At 48.0% G+C, this 22,059-nt stretch overlaps 1 protein-coding gene across 4 annotated transcripts in view; it reads left to right on the top strand.

Moving 5' to 3' along the window:
* Positions 1-22,059, top strand: part of SF1 (splicing factor 1) — a 183,723-nt gene that overhangs the window by 25,625 nt on the left and 136,039 nt on the right. For all 4 annotated transcript variants that reach the window (XM_069208007.1, XM_069208010.1, XM_069208008.1 and 1 more), the window contains exons 6-8: positions 15,073-15,256; positions 15,558-15,673; positions 15,832-15,939. In XM_069208007.1, the coding sequence (XP_069064108.1) occupies positions 15,073-15,256; positions 15,558-15,673; positions 15,832-15,939 (408 nt within the window). The remainder of the gene's footprint in view (positions 1-15,072; positions 15,257-15,557; positions 15,674-15,831; positions 15,940-22,059) is intronic.

The raw sequence follows: 22,059 nt of genomic DNA, 5'->3' as shown, positions 1-22,059 counted from the left end.
CAGTTGTAGTAGGGGCAGCGCGCAAAAGAGCGAACTCACATAGTTCAGGAGATGCACCACCTCCAGATAAAGAAAGTCGAAAATTCGACACAGCAGGCAAGAGTGTGGCGGCACAGGCAGCAAACCAGTGGCTTATTGCCAATTCACAGGCTTTGTTGGCCAGATACGATAGGGCCCATTGGGACGAAATGCAACACTTTTGGAACTCCTTGGGCAAATGTTCTATAAAGAGAGCGCAGCAAGTAGTAGGACAGTATCTCCAACAATCTGATACGGTCAGCAATGGAATTCTGCAGACACAGCTGCTAGAACTGTCAACACAGCAGTAACAATAAGGAGACATGCATGGCTGCGTACATCAGGATTTAAACCAGAAATACATCAAGCTGTGCTGAATATGCCATTCAACGGACAGCAGTTGTTTGTGCCGGAGGTGGACACTGCGATCGAAAAACTTAAGACACTGACACGGCAAAGCCATGGGCGCACTCTACTCCCCACAGAGCAGAGGCACATTTAGAAAAACACAGTTTAGAGGGGGGTTTCGAGGACAAAGCACAGAACCCACAACCTCGCAAACAAGACCCACTTACCAGAGCCAGTATCAGCGGGGAAGTTTTCGGGGACAATATAGAAGGGGACAATTCCAAAAGAATAGAGGGAAGTTCCAAAGTCCCAAAACTCCTCAAAACAAGCAGTGACTTCCAAGTCACAAATCCCCAACACATAACACCTGTGGGGGGGAGACTGAGCAGTTTTTACAAACATTGGGAGGAAATAACAGACACTTGGGTCTTAGCAATTATCCAGCATGGTTATTGCGTAGAATTTCTCAAATTCCCTCCAAACATCCCACCGAAAACACACTATGTCAAAACAACATATAGATCTTCTAGGACTAGAAGTTCAGGCATTGCTACAGAAAGAAGCAATAGAATTAGTACCAATTCAACAGAAAGGAACAGGAGTTTACTCTCTACTTTCTCATACCCAAAAAGGTTAAAACACTGAGACCTATACTAGATCTCAGAACATTAAATACCTACATCAAATCAGACCACTTTCACATGGTGACATTACAAGACGTAATCCCACTGCTCAAACAAAACTACATGACAACACTAGACCTAAAGGATGCATATTTCCATATACCAATACATCCTTCACACCGGAAGTACCTAAGAGTTGTATTCCAAGGGGTACATTACCAATTCAAGGTGTTGCCATTCGGAATAACAACTGCCCCAAGAGTTTTTACAAAATGCCTGGCAGTAGTATCTGCGCATATCAGAAGGCAGCAAATACATGTGCTCCCGTACCTAGACGATTGGTTAATCAAAACCAACACACTAGAACGGTGTTTACAACACACAAAGTACGTCATAGAAACCCTACACAGTCACACCTTCAGCTGTGTCCGACACAGCAATACTTAGGGGCAACAATCGACACAGCAAAAGCGATTGCCACTCCAAGTCCACAAAGAGTACAAGCATTTCACAATGTAATACACGTGATGTATCCAAACCAAAGAATAAAAGTCAAAATCTTAATGAAACTCCTAGGCATGATGTCCTCATGCATAGCCATTGTCCCAAACGCAAGATTGCACATGCGGCCCTTACAACAGTGCCTAGCATCACAATGGTCACAGGTACAGGGTCAACTTCTAGATCTAGTGTTGATAGACTGCCAAACATACACCTCACTTCAATGGTGGAACAATCTAAATTTAAAACAAGGGCAGCCTTTTCAAGACCCAGTGCCTCAATACGTAATAACTACAGATGCCTCCATGGTAGGGTGGGGAGCACACCTCAATCAACACAGCCTTCAGGGGCAATGGGACTCTCGGCAAAAGCAGTTTCACATAAATCACTTAGAACTATTGGCAGTATGTAGGAAGTTGGCTCTGTATGTGCTATTTCAAAGTAAGGAATAGCATGCACAGAGTCCAAGGGTTCCCCTTAGAGGTAAAATAGTGGTAAAAAGAGATAATACTAATGCTCTATTTTGTGGTAGTGTGGTCGAGCAGTAGGCTTATCCAAGGAGTAGTGTTAAGCATTTGTTGTACATACACATAGACAATAAATGAGGTACACACACTCAGAGACAAATCCAGCCAATAGGTTTTGTTATAGAAAAATATCTTTTCTTAGTTTATTTTAAGAACCACAGGTTCAAATTCTACATGTAATATCTCATTTGAAGGGTATTGCAGGTAAGTACTTTAGGAACTTTAAATCATAAAAATTGCATGTATACTTTTCAAGTTATTGACAAATAGCTGTTTTAAAAGTGGACACTTAGTGCAATTTTCACAGTTCCTGGGGGAGGTAAGTTTTTGTTAGTTTTACCAGGTAAGTAAGACACTTACAGGGTTCAGTTCTTGTTCCAAGGTAGCCCACCGTTGGGGGTTCAGAGCAACCCCAAAGTCACCACACCAGCAGCTCAGAGCCGGTCAGGTGCAGAGTTCAAAGTGGTGCCCAAAACACATAGGCTAGAATGGAGAGAAGGGGGTGCCCCGGTTCCGGTCTGCTTGCAGGTAAGTACCCGCGTCTTCGGAGGGCAGACCAGGGGGGTTTTGTAGGGCACCGGGGGGGGACACAAGCCCACACAGAAATTTCACCCTCAGCGGCGCGGGGGCGGCCGGGTGCAGTGTAGAAACAAGCGTCGGGTTCGCAATGTTAGTCTATGAGAGATCTCGGGATCTCTTCAGCGCTGCAGGCAGGCAAGGGGGGGGGTTCCTCGGGGAAACCTCCACTTGGGCAAGGGAGAGGGACTCCTGGGGGTCACTTCTCCAGTGAAAGTCCGGTCCTTCAGGTCCTGGGGGCTGCGGGTGCAGGGTCTCTCCCAGGCGTCGGGACTTAGGATTCAAAGAGTCGCGGTCAGGGGAAGCCTCGGGATTCCCTCTGCAGGCGGCGCTGTGGGGGTTCAGGGGGGACAGGTTTTGGTACTCACAGTATCAGAGTAGTCCTGGGGTCCCTCCTGAGGTGTTGGATCTCCACCAGCCGAGTCGGGGTCGCCGGGTGCAGTGTTGCAAGTCTCACGCTTCTTGCGGGGAGCTTGCAGGGTTCTTTCAAGGCTGCTGGAAACAAAGTTGCAGCCTTTCTTGGAGCAGGTCCGCTGTCCTCGGGAGTTTCTTGTCTTTTCGAAGCAGGGGCAGTCCTCAGAGGATGTCGAGGTCGCTGGTCCCTTTGGAAGGCGTCGCTGGAGCAGGATCTTTGGAAGGCAGGAGACAGGCCGGTGAGTTTCTGGAGCCAAGGCAGTTGTCGTCTTCTGGTCTTCCGCTGCAGGGGTTTTCAGCTAGGCAGTCCTTCTTCTTGTAGTTGCAGGAATCTAATTTTCTAGGGTTCAGGGGAGCCCTTAAATACTAAATTTAAGGGCGTGTTTAGGTCTGGGGGGTTAGTAGCCAATGGCTACTAGCCCTGAGGGTGGGTACACCCTCTTTGTGCCTCCTCCCAAGGGGAGGGGGGTCACAATCCTAACCCTATTGGGGGAATCCTCCATCTGCAAGATGGAGGATTTCTAAAAGTCAGTCACCTCAGCTCAGGACACCTTAGGGGCTGTCCTGACTGGCCAGTGACTCCTCCTTGTTGCTTTCTTTGTTCCCTCCAGCCTTGCCGCCAAAAGTGGGGGCCGTGGCCGGAGGGGGCGGGCAACTCCACTAAGCTGGAGTGCCCTGCTGGGCTGTGACAAAGGGGTGAGCCTTTGAGGCTCACCGCCAGGTGTTACAGCTCCTGCCTGGGGGAGGTGTTAGCATCTCCACCCAGTGCAGGCTTTGTTACTGGCCTCAGAGTGACAAAGGCACTCTCCCCATGGGGCCAGCAACATGTCTCTGTGTAGGCTGACTAGTTCCAGCAGCCTGCCACACCAGACAGTCGGTTAAGTTTCAGGGGGCACCTCTAAGGTGCCCTCTGTGGTGTATTTTACAATAAAATGTACACTGGCATCAGTGTGCATTTATTGTGCTGAGAAGTTTGATACCAAACTTCCCAGTTTTCAGTGTAGCCATTATGGTGCTGTGGAGTTCGTGTTTGACAGACTCCCAGACCATATACTCTTATGGCTACCCTGCACTTACAATGTCTAAGGTTTTGTTTAGACACTGTAGGGGTACCATGCTCATGCACTGGTACCCTCACCTATGGTATAGTGCACCCTGCCTTAGGGCTGTAAGGCCTGCTAGAGGGGTGTCTTACCTATACTGCATAGGCAGTGAGAGGCTGGCATGGCACCCTGAGGGGAGTGCCATGTCGACTTACTCGTTTTGTCCTCACTAGCACACACAAGCTGGCAAGCAGTGTGTCTGTGCTGAGTGAGAGGTCTCCAGGGTGGCATAAGACATGCTGCAGCCCTTAGAGACCTTCCTTGGCATCAGGGCCCTTGGTACTAGAAGTACCAGTTACAAGGGACTTATCTGGATGCCAGGGTCTGCCAATTGTGGATACAAAAGTACAGGTTAGGGAAAGAACACTGGTGCTGGGGCCTGGTTAGCAGGCCTCAGCACACTTTCAATTGTAAACATAGCATCAGCAAAGGCAAAAAGTCAGGGGGCAACCATGCCAAGGAGGCATTTCCTTACACAGTATTTCTAGCGTTAAAAGCATTTCAACCAATAAGCCACAAACACATTCTTGTCAAAACAGACGACATGACAACAATGTATTACCTAAACAAACAGGGAGGAACACACAACACAGTTGTGTCTCCTGACACAGAAAATATGGCATTGGGCAATACGCAACCATATTTGCCTAATAGCACAGTTCATTCCAGGGATTCAGAATCAATTAGCAGACAATCTCTCTCGGGATCACCAACAGATCCACGAGTGGGAGATTCACGCCTAAGTGCTACACACTTACTTCCAAAATTGGGGAACACCACAAATAGACCTGTTTGCAACAAAAGAAAACGCAAAATGCCAAAACTTCGCATCCAGGTACCCACAAGATCAGTCTCTGGGCAATGCGTTATTGATGAGTTGGTCAGGGATATTTGCATACGCTTTTCCCCCTCTCCCACTCCTTCCATATTTAGTAAACAAGTTGAGTCAAAACAAACTCAAACTCATAGCACCAACTTGGGCAAGACAACCTTGGTACACAACACTACTAGACCTCTCAGTAGTGCCTCATATCAAACTACCAAACAGACCAGATCTGTTAACTCAACACAATCAACAGAGCAGACACCCCCAATCCAGCATCGCTGAATCTAGCAATTTGGCTCCTGAAGTCTTAAAGTTCGGACACTTAGACCTTACACAGGAATGTATGGAAGTCATAAAACAAGCTAGAAAACCAACCACTAGACATTGCTATGCAAATAAGTGGAAAAGGTTTGTTTATTATTGTCATAATAATCAAATTCAGCCCTTATACGCATCTGCTAAAGATATTGTAAGCTACTTGCTACATTTGCAAAAGTCAAAACTAGCTTTTTCATCCATTAAGATACATCTTACCGCAATTTCAGCTTACCTGCAAATTACCCACACAACTTCACTGTTTAGGATACCAGTCATAAAAGCCTTTATGGAAGGCCTAAAAAGAATTATACCACCAAGAACACCACCAGTTCCTTCATGGAACCTCAACATTGTCTTAACACGACTCATGGGGCCACCTTTTGAACCCATGCACTCATGTGAAATGCAATATTTAACATGGAAAGTTGCATTTCTAATTGCCATCACATCTCTAAGAAGAGTCAGTGAAATCCAAGCATTTACCATACAAGAACCATTTACTCAAATACACAAGCATAAAGTAGTTCTACGGACAAATCAATTTTTTTTACCAAAAGTCATATCACCGTTCCACTTGAATCAAACAGTAGAACTACCAGTGTTCTTCCCACAGCTAGATTCTGTAGCTGAGAGCACTACATACATTAGACATCAAGAGCGTTAATGTACTACATTGACAGAACAAGACAAATTCGGAAAATGAAACAATTATTTGTTGCTTTCCAAAAACCTCATACAGGAAATCCAATTTCCAAACAAGGCATTGCTAGATGGATAGTTAAATGCATTCAAACCTGCTATCTCAAAGCAAAAAGAGAACTGCCAATTACACTGAGGGCACACTCGCAGGGGTGTGGAATTTATTAAAATATCTACTTGTCCACGGGACAGGTTGCTTCTCAAATCTACTTGTCCTGTAAAAAGATCTACTTGTCCCTTTGGCATGTAGTGTGGCGCCAAATTATGGCAGCAATCTCATTATGTAAGAGCTCTTATAATAGCCTCTCTGATTATGCCAGGGCTACTACCATAGTAGGGCTTGAATACTTGCAGTTTCAATCCCTACTGTAGCAATTTCCTTATTTTTCCACGTTTCTGCAGATCTGCATACTGGGGCTGGAGGAAGCAGTAAGCAATAGTTCCAGGGCTGGAATGCCTTTGAGTCTGCAAACCTACTAACCTGCATGTTTTAAAGATTTTCACCAGCTTCTCTCTAATATTTTCCCATAATAAGAAAGGTTGGACATTTACTCCTGACAATGGCAGAATTAGAACTTCTTCCAGGGTTGGGAAGAAAGTGGCTGGAGGGAAAATGAATTTGCAAATGCTCAATAGATTTTCACATGAGCAAATCTACACATGCGTATTAACCCATGCTAAAATACAGTTCACAAATATTTTATAGGGGTACGACATATACCATGGGTGCACTTCTGTGACTTTAAGAATTTGGGGCCACATGTAGGTAGGTTCAGATTTGCGACCCGCAAATTGCAAGTCGCAAATCCGAATGTAGGATGGTGTCCCTGACACCATCTGTGATTCGCAAGGGCTTCGCAAATGCACACCTCATGAATAATCATGAGGTGGGTCGCAATTTGCGACCCCCTTGCAAATGGCGGCCTCACAAGGATGGTGGCCTGCTGGAGACAGCAGACCAACATGTCTGTGACTGCTTTTCAATAAAGCAGTTTTTTTGTTTTTGTAATGCAGCCCATTTTCCTTAAAGGAAAACGAGATGCATTACAAAAACGAAAAATGAAACGTTTTCGTTTCATTTTTTCAGAGCAGGCAGTGGTCCTGCGGACCACTGCCTGCTCTGAAAAAATGTTTACAGTGACATTCACAATGGGGAAGGGGTCCCAGAGGGACCCCTTCCCTTTTGTGAAAGTGTTAGCACCCATTTGAAATGGGTGCAAACTGCGATTGGTTTGCGCCCACAAAACAATCCTACATTGCACTGCGAGTCGCAATTAGGAAGGGGACACCCCTTCCTAATTGCGAGTCGCAAACCCGTTTTGCGATTCGGTAACCAGGTTACCGAATCGCAAAACTGGGTTTGTGCATCGCAATGTGCTTTTTGCATGTCGCAAACAGCGAAAGTCGCTGTTTGCGACATGCAAAAAGCTACCTACATGTGGGTCTTGGTCCCTAATTAGGTCTGGTGTTAACAAAGACATTTTGTTTTTATTAAACTTCTATTTCTCTCTCTTTCGGCTGGCTTTACTGTGAGTGATCGCATTCTTCTCTTCCACAAGGAGCATATTGGCACACAAAGTAGTTTTGTTCAGTGTCAGGAACTACAGTGGCAATCAGTGACGTAACGAAACTGGAGGGTGCCCCTTTACAAAGAACATGGAGGAGCCCCCTCTCCAGACTCACTCAGGGCAGGTGCTGTGCTGAAGGGGCCCCCTGGAGGGCGGCTGCGGGGCCTTTGTTATGCCACTGGTGGCAACGTGTGCTTTTAGAGTTCAAAAACGTTTTGGGGGGGTTTTGCCAGTGTTTGTTACAATGTTGAGGGCCTGGTAGCTCCCACAACAATAAAGTGTTACAAAAGCCATGTCAAAACAAGACACGCATTGATGAAACTAAAAGACTTATAAAAATATGTCAGATCAGTTGGCTTTGTCAGTGTTTGTTTATTTTCATGCTTCCCATAATCGTGTTGAAAATGGTTACACTGATTTTCCATTAGAAATATTTTTGGGCAATACTAGCATGCATCAAAACATTTTACTAAATGACACTTCATTTGCATCTAATCAGAGAGCATTCTGGGAGCATTATACTTAGCCTCATAGCCTAAACTTTTCAAACATGTGTATACGCGTTTTTTATTTTTGTACTGGAACCATTGTCAGTAGTGAAGTGTGACCTTAAAACATTTATTTACAGCACTCACCCTAATAATGAAAGTTTTCAAATAATGAACCATAAATACAAGTTCGAACAGCATTATCTTTTGGAAACACATTACCTCAACTGTAGAGAGTTCCACTCTCTGTAAACAGGCAGCCAAAGGGTTTGTGCTGCAGAGGGTTGGGCCTACTTGTCCCAAGGACAAAGTAAACATAAAAACTTGTTGCCCTTGACCTCAAACAAGATGTCCCGGGCGTCGGGCGATAGGAATTCCACATCCCTGACTCGACTAGAAAGAAAGGTGCTACCATGGCCTTTCTAGGAAACATTCCAATGACTGAAATATGTAAGGCAGCCACATGGTCTACGCCTCATACGTTTACCAAGCACTACTGCGTGGATGTGTTAACAGCACAACAAGCCACAGTAGGAAAAGCAGTACTACGAACTTTGCTTCAAACAACTTGAACTCCTACAGGCTGAACCACCGCTTTTGGGGAGATAACTGCTTACTAGTCTATGCAAAGCATGTGTATCTGCAGCTACACATGCCATCGAACGGAAAATGTCACTTACCCAGTGTACATCTGTTCATGGCATGAGACTCTGCAGATTCACATGTGCCCACCTGCGTCCCCGGGAGCCTGTAGCCGTTTCGAAGTTGATCTTGAACATTTGTAAATATATCACTTTAAACTACATTATGTACATACATGTTTACGCCATTGCATGGGCACTATTACTATAATACACAACTCCTACCTCACCCTCTGCGGGGAAAACAATCTAAGATGGAGTCGACGCCCATGCGCAATGGAGCCGAAAGGGGAGGAGTCCCTCGATCTCGTGACTCAAAGACTTCTTCGAAGAAAAACAACTTGTAACACTCCGAGCCCAACACTAGATGGCGGGATGTGCAAAGCATGTGAATCTGCAGCGTCTCATGCCACAAACAGATGTACACTGGGTAAGTGACATTTTCTCTCTCTCTCTCTATATATATATATATATATATATTCGCATGTAACCGTCTTCCTCTGTTAATGAGGCTATGGTGTACTTGTTTACCACCTTAAATTTGGCTGTTGGAGTGTGGGAACCCTTTCTCCAGGTCATATAAAGAGATGGATTGGGCGAATGTTGTCAATTGACATTTGAGCGGGCAGATGCAACAAGGTGATGGATGGAATGCTTGTATTAATCTGGCAGCTGTTGGGCTGCATCCAAATCAATCGTCTTTGTGCCCACTATGTGTAGGAAGTTGGCTCTGTATGTGCTATTTCAAAGTAAGGAATAGCATGCACAGAGTCCAAGGGTTCCCCTTAGAGGTAAGATAGTGGCAAAAAGAGAATACTAATGCTCTATTTTGTGGTAGTGTGGTCGAGCAGTAGGCTTATCAAAGGAGTAGTGTTAAGCATTTGTTGTACATACACAGAGGCAATAAATGAGGAACACACACTCCGAGACAAATCCAGGCCAATAGGTTTTGTTATAGAAAAATATATTTTCTTAGTTTATTTTAAGAACCACAGGTTCAAATTCTACATGTAATCTCATTTGAAAGGTATTGCAGGTAAGTACTCTAGGAACTTTGAATAATCACAATAGCATATATACTTTTTACATAAAACACAATAAGCTGTTTTAAAAGTGGACACTTAGTGCAATTTTCACAGTTCCTGGGGGAGGTGAAGTAATGTTAGTTCTTGCAGGTAAGTAAACCACCTACGGGGTTCAAATTGGGGTCCAAAGTAGCCCACCGTTGGGGGTTCAGAGCAACCCCAAAGTCACCACACCAGCAGCTCAGGGCCGGTCAGGTGCAGAGTTCAAAGTGGTGCCCAAAACGCATATGCTTCAATGGAGAGAAGGGGGTGCCCCGGTTCCAGTCTGCCAGCAGGTAAGTACCCGCGTCTTCGGAGGGCAGACCAGGGGGGTTTTGTAGGGCACGGGGGGGGGGGAACACAAGTACACCTTCAGCAGCGCGGGGGCGGCCGGGTGCAGTGTGTAAACAAGCGTCGGGTTCGCAATGTAAATCAATGGGAGACCAAGGGGTCTCTTCAGCGGTGCAGGCAAGGGAGGGGGGGGGGGGGGGGGGGCTCCTCGGGGTAGCCACCACCTGGGCAAGGGAGAGGGCCTTCCGGGGGTCACTCCTGCACTGAAGTTCCGATCCTTCAGGTGCTGGGGGCTGCGGGTGCAGGGTCTTTTCCAGCCGTCGGGATTTTAGTCAGGCAGTCGCGGTCAGGGGGAGCCTCGGGATTCCCTCTGCAGGCGTCACTGTGGGGGCTCAGGGGGGACAACTTTGGTTACTCACAGTCTCGGAGTCGCCGGAGGGTCCTCCCTGAGGTGTTGTTTCTTCACCAGTCGAGTCGGGGTCGCCGGGTGCAGTGTTGCAAGTCTCACGCTTCTTGCGGGGATTGCAGGGGTCTTTAAATCTGCTCCTCTGGATACAAAGTTGCAGTCTTTGTTGAACAGGGCCGCTGTTCTCGGGAGTTTCTTGGTCTCTAGGAAGCAGGGCAGTCCTCTGAGGATTCAGAGGTCGCTGGTACTGGAGAAAGCGTCGCTGGAGCAGGTTTCTTTAGAAGGCAGAGGACAGGCCGGTAGGACTGGGGCCAAAGCAGTTGGTGTCTTCTTTCTTCTTCCGCGGGGGTTTTCAGCTCAGCAGTCTTCTTCTTCGGTATGTTGCAGGAATCTAAATTCTTAGGTTCAGGGAAGCCCTTAAATACTAAATTTAAGGGCGTGTTTAGGTCTGGGGGGTTAGTAGCCAATGGCTACTAGCCCTGAGGGTGGGTACACCCTCTTTGTGTCTCCTCCCAAGGGGAGGGGGTCACATTCATATCCCTATTGGGGGAATCCTCCATCTGCAAGATGGAGGATTTGCAAAAGTTAGTCACTTCAGCTCAGGACACCTTAGGGGCTGTCCTGACTGGCCAGTGACTCCTCCTTGTTGTTCTCATTATCTCCTCCGGCCTTGCGGCCAAAAGTGGGGCAGTGATCGGAGGGGGCGGGCAACTCCACTAGCTGGAGTGCCCTGTGGTGCTGGAACAAAGGGGTGGGCCTTTGAGGCTCACCGCCAGGTGTTACAGCTCCTGCCTGGGGGAGGTGATAGCATCTCCACCCAGTGCAGGCTTTGTTACAGTCCACAGAGTGACAGGCTGTAAAGAAATGGCTCCCTGTTGCAGTTACCCCCCACTTTTTGCCTGATACTGATGCTGACTTGACTGAGAAGTGTGCTGGGACCCTGCTAACCAGGCCCCAGCACCAGTGTTCTTTCACCTAAAATGTACCATTGATCCCACAATTGGCACACCCTGGCATCCAGATAAGTCCCTTGTAACTGGTACCTCTGGTACCAAGGGCCCTGATGCCAGGGAAGGTCTCTAAGGGCTGCAGCATGCATTATGCCACCCTAGAGACCCCTCACTCAGCACAGCCACACTGCTTACAAGCCTGTGTGTGCTAGTGAGAACAAAATGAGTAAGTCGACATGGCACTCCCCTCAGGGTGCCATGCCAGCCTCTCACTGCCTATGCAGTATAGATAAGACACCCCTCTAGCAGGCCTTACAGCCCTAAGGCAGGGTGCACTATACCATAGGTGAGGGTACCAGTGCATGAGCACTGTGCCCCTACAGTGTCTAAGCAAAACCTTAGACATTGTAAGTGCAGGGTAGCCATAAGAGTATATGGTCTGGGAGTCTGTTTTACACGAACTCCACAGCACCATAATGGCTACACTGAAAACTGGGAAGTTTGGTATCAAACTTCTCAGCACAATAAATGCACACTGATGCCAGTGTACATTTTATTGTAAAATACACCACAGAGGGCACCTTAGAGGTGCCCCCTGAAACTTAACCGACTATCTGTGTAGGCTGACTAGTTTTAGCAGCCTGCCACAAACCGAGACATGTTGCTGGCCCCATGGGGAGAGTGCCTTTGTCACTCTGAGGCCAGTAACAAAGCCTGCACTGGGTGGAGATGCTAACACCTCTCCCAGGCAGGAATTGTCACACCTGGCGGTGAGCCTCAAAGGCTCACCTCCTTTGTGCCAACCCAGCAGGACACTCCAGCTAGTGGAGTTGCCCGCCCCCTCCGGCCAGGCCCCACTTTTGGCGGCAAGGCCGGAGAAAATAATGAGAAAAACAAGGAGGAGTCACTGGCCAGTCAGGACAGCCCCTAAGGTGTCCTGAGCTGAGGTGACTCTAACTTTTAGAGATCCTCCATCTTGCAGATGGAGGATTCCCCCAATAGGGTTAGGATTGTGACCCCCTCCCCTTGGGAGGAGGCACAAAGAGGGTGTACCCACCCTCAGGGCTAGTAGCCATTGGCTACTAACCCCCCAGACCTAAACACGCCCTTAAATTTAGTATTTAAGGGCTACCCTGAACCCTAGAAAATTAGATTCCTGCAACTACAAGAAGAAGGACTGCCTAGCTGAAAACCCCTGCAGCGGAAGACCAGAAGACGACAACTGCCTTGGCTCCAGAAACTCACCGGCCTGTCTCCTGCCTTCCAAAGATCCTGCTCCAGCGACGCCTTCCAAAGGGACCAGCGACCTCGACATCCTCTGAGGACTGCCCCTGCTTCGTAAAGACAAGAAACTCCCGAGGACAGCGGACCTGCTCCAAGAAAAGCTGCAACTTCGGTTCCAGCAGCTTTAAAGAACCCTGCAAGTTCCCCGCAAGAAGCGTGAGACTTGCAACACTGCACCCGGCGACCCCGACTCGGCTGGTGGCGATCCAACACCTCAGGAGGGACCCCAGGACTACTCTGATACTGTGAGTACCAAAACCTGTCCCCCCTGAGCCCCCACAGCGCCGCCTGCAGAGGGAATCCCGAGGCTTCCCCTGACCGCGACTCTTTGAACCTAAAGTCCCGACGCCTGGGAGAGACCCTGCACCCGCAGCCCCCAGGACCTGAAGGACCGGACTTTCACTGGAGGAGTGACCCCCAGGAGTCCCTCTCCCTTGCCCAAGTGGAGGTTTCCCCGAGGAATCCCCCCCTTGCCTGCCTGCAGCGCTGAAGAGATCCCGAGATCTCTCATAGACTAACATTGCGAACCCGACGCCTGTTCCTACACTGCACCCGGCCGCCCCCGCGCTGCTGAGGGTGAAATTTCTGTGTGGACTTGTGTCCCCCCCGGTGCCCTACAAAACCCCCCTGGTCTGCCCTCCGAAGACGCGGGTACTTACCTGCAAGCAGACCGGAACCGGGGCACCCCCTTCTCTCCATTCTAGCCTATGTGTTTTGGGCACCACTTTGAACTCTGCACCTGACCGGCCCTGAGCTGCTGGTGTGGTGACTTTGGGGTTGCTCTGAACCCCCAACGGTGGGCTACCTTGGACCAAGAACTGAACCCTGTAAGTGTCCTACTTACCTGGTAAAACTAACAAAAACTTACCTCCCCCAGGAACTGTGAAAATTGCACTAAGTGTCCACTTTTTAAAACAGCTATTTGTCAATAACTTGAAAAGTATACATGCAATTTTTATGATTTGAAGTTCCTAAAGTACTTACCTGCAATACCTTTCGAACAAGATATTACATGTTAAATTTGAACCTGTGGTTCTTAAAATAAACTAAGAAAAGATATTTTTCTATACAAAAACCTATTGGCTGGATTTGTCTCTGAGTGTGTGTACCTCATTTATTGTCTATGTGTATGTACAACAAATGCTTAACACTACTCCTTGGATAAGCCTACTGCTCGACCACACTACCACGAAATAGAGCATTAGTATTATCTATTTTTACCACTATTTTACCTCTAAGGGGAACCCTTGGACTCTGTGCATGCTATTCCTTACTTTGAAATAGCACATACAGAGCCAACTTCCTACACAGGCACTCTCTCCATGTGGCCAGCAACATGTCTCGAGTGTGGCAGGCTGCTAGAACCAGTCAGCCTACACGGGTAGTTGGATTAGGTTTCAGGGGGCACCTCTAAGGTGCCCTCTGGGGTGTATTTTACAATAAAATGTACACTGGCATCAGTGTGCATTTATTGTGCTGTGAAGTTTGATACCAAACTTCCCAGTTTTCAGTGTAGCCATTATGGTGCTGTGGAGTCCGTGTTTGACAGACTCCCAGACCATATACTCTTATGGCTACCCTGCACTTACAATGTCTAAGGTTTGGCTTAGACACTGTAGGGGCACAGTGCTCATGCACTGGTGCCCTCACCTATGGTATAGTGCACCCTGCCTTAGGGCGGTAAGGCCTACTAGAGGGGTGACTTATCTATACTGCATAGGCAGTGTGAGGTTGGCATGGCACCCTGAGGGGAGTGCTATGTCGACTTACTCGTTTTGTTCTCACCAGCACACACAAGCTGGTAAGCAGTGTGTCTGTGCTGAATGAGGGGTCCCCAGGGTGGCATAAGCTATGCTGCAGCCCTTAGAGACCTTCCCTGGCATCAGGGCCCTTGGTACCAGGGGTACCAGTTACAAGGGACTTACTTGAATGCAAGAGTGTGCCAATTGTGGAATCAAAAGTACAGGTTAGGGAAAGAACAATGGTGCTGGGGCCTGGTTAGCAGGCCTCAGCACACTTTCAATTCAAAACATAGCATCAGCAAAGGCAAAAAGTCAGGGGGTAACCATGCCAAGGAGGCATTTCCTTACACTATGCCACTCCAGTTTGACCCTGCCATTTGCAAACCCATCTTAACCCAGGCCCCATGGGAACAGTCCGGCCTGTACTGCCAGGCCATGTTGTCCTGGGACTGGTCCATTTGTTGTAACGGTTGATTGCAGTATTGCTATATTTATATTTGCTCCCGATGGTGCCTAGCCTGGTGCCAGATAATTGAAGTGTGTAAATCTTTTGAAGGATAGCAACACTGCAGCAACAGTTACTAGTAAGTAACTTTTTCTTCAGATAAACGTCCATGGTGCTATCATCCTGCTTCTTGTCCAGTAGCATAATGCTAATTCATTGTAACCTCCTTTGTTTTTGCAGGGGCAATACGCTGAAGAACATTGAGAAGGAGTGTAATGCCAAGATCATGATTAGAGGCAAAGGGTCAGTTAAAGAAGGAAAGGTGGGAAGGAAAGATGGACAAATGCTTCCAGGTGAAGATGAGCCTTTGCATGCTCTAGTTACTGCCAACACAATGGAGAATGTGAAGAAAGCTGTAGAACAGGTACGCTCATTAGGGGTATGTTGACAGATTCTGTGTAATCTTGTGATTTGCTCCTACTAAAGGTGAATTTTTATTAACACCTAGTGTTTTGATTTAATGGTAATCCATCTCGTGCAGTCCTTTGAAGATGGCTGTAGAGTGTACACATTGTCACCAAATATTACTAAATGTGTTTCTCTAACAAAGTTTTTGTATATTGTGCAAGTTAGCAGATTGTAATGCATTATGTTGTCCAGGGGTAGGTTCAGCTTGTTCAACATACTGTAAAGGCCTTATTTTTATTCCTATTTGTGTTGTGTAGATTCGTAATATCCTAAAACAGGGCATTGAGACTCCAGAGGATCAAAATGACCTACGGAAGATGCAGCTGCGAGAGTTGGCTCGTCTGAATGGCACACTTCGTGAGGATGACAACAGGTTTGCATCTTGGAAGTTTTTTCCAGTTGTTTCAGTGGGGACATTGGAAATGTTTGCTTTTACTCCTACTACTTGGAAGCCAGCCTTGTGTGTTTATTTTGGTTTGTTTCCCTATTCAGTGCTTAAAGTATTTTTTTTTTCCACATTTCCTCTTAAAGGATCCTGAGGCCGTGGCAGAGCACTGAACCTCGCAGTATTACCAATACAACACTTTGCACTAAGTGTGGCGGAGCAGGGCACATTGCATCAGATTGCAAGTTTGCAAGGTAAGCACTGATTTTGCTTTGTCCTGTTCTTGATCAGGGGTCTCCAACTTATTCTGTAGTGCAAGCTTCAGTGAAAATTGTGAACTACTGAAAACTACAACTCGTGCATTACCAGATTTCCCCCCCCACCCCCCAAAAGAATTTGAATGATTGAAACCCCCCAACACCTACATCAGTGAGCATCTCAAATGCCATGTTCACAAAACTGACTCTGGCCACAGCTATAAGGTTATAAATATTGAAATACAGCATTGCGCGCAGGATACACAGCCTGTACACGTTCTGGGAAAACACCTGCAATAGGTCGTAGAGGTTTCCTGATATGGGCATGATATTTCATTCTCCTTGAGTTTACAACTATTGTGTTCTGTGGGTGGTTGTTTTGGTTCTCAGCAACTGAGCCAGTTAGCCCAAGCTAACCGATTATACTTGTTAGTAAAGAGGTCTGGGCAAGGAGTATTGTATATTTTTTTCACGCGCGCAGCCTCATTGCATAGCTTTACCGTGATCATTTCAATGGCAACAGTGAAACAAAAGTTTGGCCTGTTTTGGAAATAATCTTATTACATTCTTATGCAACAGGCTCATTGTAAGGAAATGCCTCCTTGGCATGGTTGCCCCCTGACTTTTTGCCTTTGCTGATGCTATGTTTACAATTGAAAGTGTGCTGAGGCCTGCTAACCAGGCCCCAGCACCAGTGTTCTTTCCCTAACCTGTACTTTTGTATCCACAATTGGCAGACCCTGGCATCCAGATAAGTCCCTTGTAACTGGTACTTCTAGTACCAAGGGCCCTGATGCCAAGGAAGGTCTCTAAGGGCTGCAGCATGTCTTATGCCACCCTGGAGACCTCTCACTCAGCACAGACACACTGCTTGCCAGCTTGTGTGTGCTAGTGAGAACAAAACGAGTAAGTCGACATGGCACTCCCCTCAGGGTGCCATGCCAGCCTCTCACTGCCTATGCAAGTATAGGTCAGTCACCCCTCTAGCAGGCCTTACAGCCCTAAGGCAGGGTGCACTATACCATAGGTGAGGGTACCAGTGCATGAGCATGGTACCCCTACAGTGTCTAAACAAAACCTTAGACATTGTAAGTACAGGGTAGCCATAAGAGTATATGGTCTGGGAGTTTGTCAAACACGAACTCCACAGCACCATAATGGCTACACTGAAAACTGGGAAGTTTGGTATCAAACTTCTCAGCACAATAAATGCACACTGATGCCAGTGTACATTTTATTGCAAAATACACCCCAGAGGGCACCTTAGAGGTGCCCCCTGAAACTTAACCGACTGTCTGTGTAGGCTGACTAGTTCCAGCAGCCTGCCACACTAGACATGTTGCTGGCCCCATGGGGAGAGTGCCTTTGTCACTCTGAGGCCAGTAACAAAGCCTGCCCTGGGTGGAGATGCTAACACCTCCCCCAGGCAGGAGCTGTAACACCTGGCGGTGAGCCTCAAAGGCTCACCCCTTTGTTACAGCCCAGCAGGGCACTCCAGCTTAGTGGAGTTGCCCGCCCCCTCCGGCCACGGCCCCCACTTTTGGCGGCAAGGCTGGAGGGAACAAAGAAAGCAACAAGGAGGAGTCACTGGCCAGTCAGGACAGCCCCTAAGGTGTCCTGAGCTGAGGTGACTGACTTTTAGAAATCCTCCATCTTGCAGATGGAGGATTCCCCCAATAGGGTTAGGATTGTGACCCCCTCCCCTTGGGAGGAGGCACAAAGAGGGTGTACCCACCCTCAGGGCTAGTAGCCATTGGCTACTAACCCCCCAGACCTAAACACGCCCTTAAATTTAGTATTTAAGGGCTACCCTGAACCCTAGAAAATTAGATTCCTGCAACTACAAGAAGAAGGACTGCCTAGCTGAAAACCCCTGCAGAGGAAGACCAGAAGACGACCACTGCCTTGGCTCCAGAAACTCACCGGCCTGTCTCCTGCCTTCCAAAGAACTCTGCTCCAGCGACGCCTTCCAAGGGACCAGCGACCTCTGACTCCTCTGAGGACTGCCCTGCTTCGAAAAAGACAAGAAACTCCCGAGGACAGCGGACCTGCTCCAAAAAGACTGCAACTTTGTTTCAAGGAGCAGCTTTAAAGACCCTGCAATCTCCCGCAAGAAGCGTGAGACTTGCAACACTGCACCCGGCGACCCCGACTCGGCTGGTGGAGAACCAACACCTCAGGGAGGACCCCCGGACTACTCTCCGACTGTGAGTACCAAAACCTGTCCCCCCTGAGCCCCCACAGCACCGCCTGCAGAGGTGAATCCCGAGGCTTCCCCTGACCGCGACTCTCTGAAACCTAAGTCCCGACGCCTGGAAAGGACCCTGCACCCGCAGCCCCCAGGACCTGAAGGACCGGACTTTCACTGGAGAAGTGACCCCCAGGAGTCCCTCTGCCTTGCCCAAGTGGAGGTTTCCCCGAGGAAGCCCCCCCTTGCCTGCCTGCAGCGCTGAAGAGATCCGTTGATCTCTCATAGACTAACATTGCGAACCCGACGCTTGTTTCTACACTGCACCCGGCCGCCCCCGCGCTGCTGAGGGTGAAATTTCTGTGTGGGCTTGTGTCCCCCCCGGTGCCCTACAAAACCCTCCTGGTCTGCCCTCCGAAGACGCGGGTACTTACCTGCAAGCAGACCGGAACCGGGGCACCCCCTTCTCTCCATTCTAGCCTATGCGTTTTGGGCACCACTTTGAACTCTGCACCTGACCGGCCCTGAGCTGCTGGTGTGGTGACTTTGGGGTTGCTCTGAACCCCCAACGGTGGGCTACCTTGGACCAAGAACTGAACCCAGTAAGTGTCTTACTTACCTAGTAAAACTAACAAAAACTTACCTCCCCCTGGAACTGTGAAAATTGCACTAAGTGTCCACTTTTAAAGTAGCTATTTGTGAATAACTTGAAAAGTATACATGCAATTTTGATGATTTGAAGTTCCTAAAGTACTTACCTGCAATACCTTTCGAATGAGATATTACATGTAGAATTTGAACCTGTGGTTCTTAAAATAAACTAAGAAAAGATATTTTTCTATAACAAAACCTATTGGCTGGATTTGTCTCTGAGTGTGTGTACCTCATTTATTGTCTATGTGTATGTACAACAAATGCTTAACACTACTCCTTGGATAAGCCTACTGCTCGACCACACTACCGCAAAATAGAGCATTAGTATTATCTATTTTTACCACTATTTTACCTCTAAGGGGAACCCTTGGACTCTGTGCATGCTATTCCTTACTTTGAAATAGCACATACAGAGCCAACTTCCTACACTCATCAACCTTGGGATTTAAGTCTTTGGAGAAGGGTGACCTGTATGACACCTTGAACCAGTCCTGTTTTTTGTGTAGGGTCACCATCACTCTACACTTGTTTGTTATTGCATTGGCACCTTGTCATTGCTGTGAATAGCCCAGACCTATGGACTTTGCCAAACTAGTTTGCCTTTCAGCACTCAATGGAAGCACGTTGCTTTCTTGCTCGTCCAACTTTATTTTTAATTTCTTTACTATTTTATCTGTCCAATGGCCAGACAGCTTAAAAATGCCACTTGGCTGCTCTGCTATTTTGCATTTTCTCTCATTCCAACAATTCCTCTAGATGCCTGCCTTTTACTTTATTTTTTGAGGTACTGTAGGAAGTTGGCTCTGTATGCACTATTTCAAAGTAAGGAATAGTATGCACAGAGTCCAAGGGTTCCCCTTAGAGGTAAGATAGTGGCAAAAAGAGATAATACTAATGCTCTATTATGTGGTAGTGTGGTCGAGCAGTAGGCTTATCAAAGGAGTAGTGTTAAGCATTTGTTGTACATACACACAGGCAATAAATGAGGAACACACACTCAGACAAATCCAGCCAATAGGTTTTGTTATAGAAAAATATCTTTTCTTAGTTTATTTTAAGAACCACAGGTTCAAATTTTACATGTAATATCTCATTTGAAAGGTATTGCAGGTAAGTACTTTAGGAACTTTGAATCATTACATTAGCATGTATACTTTTTACATAAAACACAATAAGCTGTTTTAAAAGTGGACACAGTGCAATTTTCACAGTTCCTGGGGGAGGTAAGTTATTGTTAGGTTTCACAGGTAAGTAAGTCACTTACAGGTTTCAGTTTTTGGTCCAAGGTAGCCCACCGTTGGGGGTTCAGAGCAACCCCAACGTTACCACACCAGCAGGTCAGGTGCAGAGGTCAAAGAGGTGCCCAAAACACATAGGCTTCAATGGAGAGAAGGGGGTGCCCCGGTTCCAGTCTGCCAGCAGGTAAGTACCCGCGTCTTCGGAGGGCAGACCAGGGGGGTTTTGTAGGGCACCGGGGGGTGACACAAGTCAGCACCAAAAGTACACCCTCAGCAGCGCGGGGCGGCTGGGTGCAGTGTGCAAACACGCGTCGGGTTTCCAATGGTTTCCTATGAGAGATCAAGGGATCTCTTCAGCGTTGCAGGCAGGCAAGGGGGGGGCTCCTCGGGGTAGCCACCACCTGGGCAAGGGAAAGGGCCTCCTGGGGGTCACTCCTGCACAGGAGTTCCGTTCCTTTAGGTGCTGGGGGCTGCGGGTGCAGGGTCTTTTCCAGCTGTTGGGAAATGGAGTTCAGGCAGTCGCGGTCTAGGGGAGCCTCGGGATTCCCTCTGCAGGCGTCGCTGTGGGGGGCTCAGGGGGGACAACTTGGTTACTCACGGATTCGGAGTCGCCGGAGGGTCCTCCCTGAGGTGTTGGTTCTCCACCAGTCGAGTCGGGGTCGCCGGGTGCAGTGTTGCAAGTCTCTCGCTTCTTGCGGGGAGTTGCAGGGGTCTTTAAATCTGCTCCTTGAAATAAAGTTGCAGTTCTTTTGGAGCAGTGCCGCTGTCCTCGGGAGTTTCTTGTCTTTCTTGAAGCAGGGCAGTCCTCAGAGGATTCAGAGGTCGCTGGTCCCTTGGAAAGCGTCGCTGGAGCAGGTTTCTTTGGAAGGCAGGAGACAGGCCGGTAAGTCTGGGGCCAAAGCAGTTGGTGTCTTCTGTTCTTCCTCTGCAGGGGTTTTTCAGCTCGGCAGTCGTCTTCTTGTAGTTTCAGGAATCTAATTTCTTAGGTTCAGGGAAGCCCTTAAATACTAAATTTAAGGGCGTGTTTAGGTCTGGGGGGTTAGTAGCCAATGGCTACTAGCCCTGAGGGTGGGTACACCCTCTTTGTGCCTCCTCCCAAGGGGAGGGGGGCACATCCCTAATCCTATTGGGGGAATCCTTCTGCAAGATGGAGGATTTCTAAAAGTCAGTCACCTCAGCTCAGGACACCTTAGGGGCTGTCCTGACTGGCCAGTGACTCCTCCTTGTTTTTCTCATTATCTTTCCTGGACTTGCCGCCAAAAGTGGGGGCTATGTCCAGGGGGCGGGCATCTCCACTAGCTGGAGTGCCCTGGGGCATTGTAACACGGAGCTTGAGCCTAAGCTCACTGCTAGGTGTTACAGTTCCTGCAGGGGGGAGGTGTGAAGCACCTCCACCCAGAGCAGGCTTTGTTTCTGTCCTCAGAGAGCACAAAGGCTCTCACCGCATGAGGTCAGAAACTCGTCTCTCAGCAGCAGGCTTGCACAGACCAATCAGTCCTGCACTGAACAATTGGGTAAAATATAGGGGGTATCTCTAAGATGCCCTCTGTGTGCATTTTTTAATAAATCCAACACTGGCATCAGTGTGGGTTTATTATTCTGAGAAGTTTGATATTAAACTTCCCAGTATTCAGTGTAGCCATTATGGAGCTGTGGAGTTCGTGCCATGTCGACTTAGTCATTTTCTCCCCACCAGCACACACAAGCTGGCAAGCAGTGTGTCTGTGCTGAGTGTGGGGTCCCTAGGGTGGCATAAGACATGCTGCAGCCCTTAGAGACCTTCCCTGGCATCAGGGCCCTTGGTACCAGGGGTACCAGTTACAAGGGACTTACCTGGGTGCCAGGGTTGTGCCAATTGTGGAGACAATGGTACATTTTAGGTGAAAGAACACAGGTGCTGGGGCCTGGTTAGGAGGGTCCCAGCACACTTCTCAGTCAAGTCAGCATCAGTATCAGGCAAAAAGTGGGGGGTAACTGCAACAGGGAGCCATTTCTTTACAGGTACCCACAGCTGTACACTGCTACAGCACTGCTTGC

Source organism: Pleurodeles waltl, chromosome 9 (assembly GCF_031143425.1).
Source record: "Pleurodeles waltl isolate 20211129_DDA chromosome 9, aPleWal1.hap1.20221129, whole genome shotgun sequence".
Classification (NCBI taxonomy): Eukaryota; Metazoa; Chordata; class Amphibia; order Caudata; family Salamandridae; genus Pleurodeles; species Pleurodeles waltl.
Note: the sequence above shows the minus strand (reverse complement) of the source record. Positions and strands in the feature narration are given on the sequence as shown.